We start from the raw sequence: 6,185 nt of genomic DNA, 5'->3' as shown, positions 1-6,185 counted from the left end.
GTAACAGCGCTGGGGAATTGTGGAAGGGGAACAGACAAGTTGCTGTCCTTTTGTTCTTCAGTCTAGTTGTGGAGGACGTCGCTTCACTGGACCATGGTGGTATGATCATTGTGCTCTTCCTGGGTGAGGCAATCGGTCGCCGGTCATTGGTCGGTCACTCACAGTGGCTCCCGGTAGCTCACATCAGCTGCTGGCCGCTCACGCTGGCTGCCAGCCACTCACGTAGCTCACAGCAGCCCACTGCAGCCCCGCTGCAGCCTACATTGTCGCCAGCGACTCACAGCAGCCCAGCTCCAGGTCAAGCTGTTGTTCGCCATCTTACCTGTAGAGGGTGCGGCGTCACTGGCCCTCAATGTGGGATCCAAACCGCAGCCCTGCTGCTCAGAGCTGGTGCTCCCAAGTGAGCTTTTAACCAGCTGAGCCACTCGGCCCACCCTGCTTCCCTTTGTTTTGACAATGAAACACTATACACAATTCATTTTCAATCAATAATAAAGCAAAGGAACTCTCTAGCGCTTCAAAAGTATCTTCCATTGTGTGAGATTCTATGCCTAATGGATTGCTAATATCACTCAGCTAAGAAAAGTGATATTAGAAAAGACCACAGAGTGTATATGCAATTCATTCTTTTAGAATGAATAGAATTTCTACTATTATTAGATTAAGACAAACTATATGCCTGCCTGAATTCTAGCCCCAAACAGAATCCTCTACTGGGAAGCAACACTGTGTGCTCATTTTTTTGCACAGTAGGGTCATTTATCTTCTCATACTTTTATTACCTAAATTTCTCATAATGGATACACGCGACTTTAACAGCCAGAAAACACATGTTTCTTGATTCTTTATGAAATGACACTGATGAACAGCTATGTGAAATGTGCCTTTGCTCCCCCCCTGTAAGGACTGCTGTCAAAGGCTCTGAGCATTATGACATCACTCAGCATCTCCATCAAGCCCCACATATATTTCAGAATACAGCGCTAGAAATTGCAATGCTCTTCTTTGGGAAAATTATTTCATGGCAGACAGCTAGCTGACTCACAAAATCCATTCTCACTCTCTTCTTTAGAAACAGAACCTGTTTTTACCCAGGCTCTTCGTTGCCCTAAATACAAGCTATCGCCTAGCTTCCTCTGTAGCTTCGTACAGCCATATGAGGACTTTCTGGTCAATGAATTACTTATGCAGCAACGTCATGTAGGATCATTAAGTCTGCTTAAATGAAGTTCCCTCAACCAGACATGCCCTTTTTGCCTTCTGCCTCTCCTCCTCCTCTGGCCTAAATCTCAGCCTCCATCACAGATGTGGATATGCGATGACCAGCTATCTTGGACTTTGAGTTGACCTTAAGATTGAAATCCACAGTCTAAGATGGAGATCAGAAACAGAGGAACCTGAGACCCTGATGAACTGGGAAACAATGATTCCAGCCTTCAACTATTTCTAGTCTTCCTTTATATAAAGAAAACAAATGCCTGAAGGAACTACACTTCAGGTCTTTCACTCCTGATGCTGGTTTGCTTCCCTTGGTTTTGACGAACAAAAGTACCCCAAAATGACACTTTTGGCTCTGATGACCATACAACTCAAGACACAATTTGAAAACTTAATTACAGCATTCTACATACATGATGATGATTTTCTGTATTTCTTATCCTGTCCCAATCCCAGATTTTGCTTTTCACTATTTCATAGTGCACTTTAAACACTCTCAAATTCACTGCACAATTTATAAGTATTAGTCAATATTATTCCACCAATCACTGAAACTCCTCTAGCTAAACACATGAAGGAAACGCTTTTACAAAATGATCTTCAAGGTATTAGTCATTATGAGACACAAACATGACAGAACACTGAAAGAGTTTAGATATTAAAGACAGTATTTGCTGCCTCCATTTCAATAACTTGAAAATCAGTATATTACAATTCAGTAAGTAGCAAGGTAGCAAGACTCTACTGCCCAGATTATAATTATGAAATATCATTTCCCACTGAAAGAAAATAGGACTGCTTAAGAGAAAAGACTAATTCCAAGTCTAGGTCAAGAAATTTACCAGATAAACCTGTTACACTTTGCCACTCATAACAGCAAGGACACTATGGAAGGCTACCACAGTCATTTCAAAAGGACTCAGGGCCAACCTGAGTCCTGGACAGAGATAGGACAATGTAAGTATCAATAAGGAATATTATAAATAAGCTAAATCACAGCAGCGTGATTTATACAGAAAACACAAACATACAAATTGGGTCATTGCTGGAAGATGACGGAATAAATCTTTATTTTGAAGGCAAATAGAGCAAAATAATCAAGCATCTACTCTGTCTTTTATATACTGGATAATCAAATATTAGATTTGGGTAAATTTCTTTTTTAGAAGTATCCAAGATAATAAATGAAGACTTCACAGAACTGAAGTATCATTATTTTATAATCTCTAATAAATGAATGAAATCTAAGCGTGAAAATCAAAGAGTGAGCATCAATGCCTGCTGGCATTACAAAAAGAAAACAGATTTTATGTCCCTCCTGACAAAATTAAAAAATAATGAAGCAAGTCTTACAAAAGAACTAAAAATGTTTATGACATGTGAAACAACTGGAAATTTAAACACTGGATGTTTGGTTCTATTGAACAGTTGTTTTTTTAAGGTACGATAATGGCATTGTGCTTATAAGACAATTCCTTGTCTTTTACAAATACATACTGACATACTTATTGACAAAATAATATTATGTCTAGGATTTCTTTCAAAATAATACTGAAGGGAGAAAAGTAGGTATTTGTATAGATGAAAACAAGACTTGTTATGAAACAATTTACCATAGTAAAAAGAATTTTGTTATTTTCTTACCACAATTAAAATAGAATCCAATCCATTACTAAAATATATTTATATGATTATTTGTACCACTAGTGGATTAAGATCTGTAAATAACCATATAGATATATTTTTGTAGAGAAAAACAATATTAATAGATATCCTAAAACAAACCTAAATATGCCTAGTGGTACCTCTGGCACAACCACTCTTCTCTTCCACGCCTGCAGGTCGCGTTCTGTGGCAATCTGACTACGGGGCGCATTCTGATGCATCTGACGAACACCTTCAACTTGTCCACTACGACGCAGACCAATGTTTGGAGGAGACTGGATGTCTAAGCTTAGTCTTCTAAAACCTAGGGGAAAATAGGCAAGAAATGATTCCAAAACAAAGTTCAATCTAATATACATTTAACACGTAATAAGCATATATACATTCCTTTCAAGATATTAACCTAAAAATAAAGATCTACCGAAAAAACTTTGAAAAAAAGGATCATGACGGAGGTCAAATGTAGACTTCAGAACAGACTATTAACCTCCATTTCATTTTTATTAGACTTTCTGAAACTTTTAAATGTACATTTTCTATTGTGACATTGTGATCTGCATTCCTAAAAACCTTGCTTTCTTTGAAACTGCACACTAAAAACACATCTTTTTGGAAAAATTAGCATTGAAGATAGACTCCTCAAACTGCAGTGGCTTTATAACAAGAACTGTAACAACATAAATTGTGACCTCAAGAGATAATCTGAGCCACTCAGGCAGGCGGCTGCCAGAGTGAGTATTAAAAACTGACAAAAATGCAAAGTGGGGAAATGCTGGCAGCACTTGAATTAGAGCTGGGTGAGTGGGTGACAGGGAATGCAGACAACAGTGAGCCCTGAGCCTGTGCAGAGCTGAGCAGATGGGCAAAGGCGACAAGCTGGACATCACGGACAATGGAGACTGGGGGGGGGGGGGAGTCCCAAGCAAAGTGCTTGTTTTCTTAAAACACGGTGGATGGGCTCCTGCTACTGATTCAACAGAGGAACTGGAGGCTCGATCCTTTCTTGCGGGAGGCTATAAACCTCTCCTCGAGCTACACCAGCTCTTCTTGCTAGCATAAAATCCACATGACAGTAAACACAACTTTCGCATTCTCCTATGCACAGCATTCTGTTGACCAATCAAATGAACCAATTTGCAAAACACACTATACTTCACCTGCTAAAAATGGCATTAAACATTTACATTAAAATGTACTGACATTTAAGAAACATTTTTTGAATTGTGAACTAAAAATAAATTCTAAATTTAACTGCCCAAGTCATAGAACTAAGTCTCCAAAATCTGAAGAAAACATAGGCACAGGTTTTTATCACAACATTACTTATCAGAGCAAGTATGACAACTAACTTAAATGGCCACAAAAAAGATTAACTGCACAGACTGGATATTCCACAGTGGAGTATTATGAAGCTATCGAAGGGATATGGAGTGATTTCTAGAACCCACTGCGAAGGGAAAAACGCAAGGTGCAGGAGTTGCACGTGTGCTGTGCCTCTTGGTCTGACACACTAAGAACGCCGCACCAACTGCGCCACACACTTGCCTCAAATGTCTAACCTGAATCCAATCATGAGATAGTCAGATAATTCAAACTGAGGGACATTCTGTGGAACAGGTCTGAACTCTTTAAAAGTAGAACCATGAGGAAGCTGTTCCAGATTAAAAGAAACATAATAATTAAATGCAACATGCAAGGTTTGATCCAATCCTAAAATTTAAAAAAGCCATGAAGGACAAAGTTGGGACAACTGGGGATGCAAATGTGAATAAAGACTGAACACTGGATAGCCCTGCAGTCAACATAAACTTTTTTGACTGTGGTCACAGTACTGATTATATAAAAGAATGTTCCTGTCCCTGGAAGATACAGGAAGGAGCATTCAAGGATAAAGTGTCACAATATCTCCAGCTTAGAATAAAACAGTTTAGAGAACACATGATCAGAGAGACAGACACAGACAGACACTGGGCGTGTACACAAAAAAGGATAAAGCAAACGTGGCACAACGATGGATCGCGGTGAAGGGCGTATGGATTTCCATTTTATCACTCCTGAAACTTTACTACAGGATTAATTTTTTCCAAAATAAAACACGGGAAGGAATAAGGCTTTATGCCATAAATTTAAGCAAAATAGCCTCAATTTCTCATATTAGTTTTTATTATAGTCCCAGTCCATAGACAGCATGGCTTCAAAAATTTTTTTAATGCGTCTGTGTTTGGCTTTAAAGGTCTTTAAAACTCAGCCAAATCGAGGGAAAGCAACCAAGCAAAATAAAAGAAACTTGACTCTGCAAGTGAAACAAAATTTTTAAAACCATTTAATAAATATTTGTCTAACATTCTATACAGTTCAGACAAGGTATAATTGTAACATGAAGATTATCTTTGTATTCTAGTAATGTAACTTGGAAACTCTTCCTCCAGAGACTCCTAGAAATGCCCTGTAAAATATAACAATACCGGTACTCTTGTAAATAAGTCTTGGGACTTGCAAATGGACTTGGGCTAGAAACAGAGGACACTAGAGACATGAGCTGAAACTGTGGCACCCTGACAAAGTTGTGCAAATCAGTAACCCAGGCTTGGGTTTTAATGCCACGTGGAAAAGGGAGATAAGACCTCGGGACCTGTGTCAGATGCACAGCTGTAAATGAGAACCGCAACCCCCCCATCACACTCCCCAAAAAACCCCAGAATCCTTGCAATGTTATACCCTAAACAAAATTCTAATCTACCTACTGGCATCAGGAGATAACTAGAAAACTTGTATATCTCTGCTGAATGCAGATTAAAAGGGGTGGGGGGAATCTCCCCGGGGAATTCATAAAAATGGGCCTGTGCTTCATCCAGGTTAGGGATTCAAATTTATATCACTCGTGTGATCCAAAGCCCACAAAGATGGTAAGTTAAGTACGAATTGGTCCTAGCAGGACCTGCATACCCCAATGCCATCTTCTACCAAGATTACCTTGTGTGCAGCGGCTTATGTCTTTGAGGGAGCCTGATTTTTCCACTATATTGTTCTTGTCACTAAAGGCAACTTGTCAGATATTTAATTCAGTGTTTTATAAAACTTCTTAAATAGATGACCTTAACAGGGCCGGCCGAGTGGCGCATTGGTTAAGAACTGGCTTGGGAGCCGGCCAAGTGGCTCAGCTGGTTAAGAGCTCGCTTGGGAGCACCAGCTCTGAGCAGCAGGGCTGCGGTTCGGATCCCACAGTGAGGGCCAGTGACGCTACGCCCTCTACAGCTAAGATGATGAACAACAGCTCGACCTGGAGCTGGGCTGCTGTGAGT

At 39.8% G+C, this 6,185-nt stretch overlaps 1 protein-coding gene across 1 annotated transcript in view; it reads right to left on the bottom strand.

Moving 5' to 3' along the window:
• The window catches only part of BRWD1 (bromodomain and WD repeat domain containing 1), a 97,826-nt gene that overhangs the window by 61,357 nt on the left and 30,284 nt on the right, over positions 1 to 6,185 (bottom strand). The window contains exons 16-17 of the mRNA XM_019655761.1: positions 3,004 to 3,187; positions 2,149 to 2,155 (exon numbers count right to left, since the gene is read on the bottom strand). Of these exons, the coding sequence (XP_019511306.1) occupies positions 2,149 to 2,155; positions 3,004 to 3,187 (191 nt within the window). The remainder of the gene's footprint in view (positions 1 to 2,148; positions 2,156 to 3,003; positions 3,188 to 6,185) is intronic.

The sequence above is a fragment of the Hipposideros armiger genome, unplaced genomic scaffold, assembly GCF_001890085.2.
Source record: "Hipposideros armiger isolate ML-2016 unplaced genomic scaffold, ASM189008v1 scaffold_246, whole genome shotgun sequence".
Classification (NCBI taxonomy): Eukaryota; Metazoa; Chordata; class Mammalia; order Chiroptera; family Hipposideridae; genus Hipposideros; species Hipposideros armiger.
The sequence above is the reverse complement of the archived record's forward strand: the minus strand, read 5'-3'. Positions and strand labels throughout refer to the sequence as shown.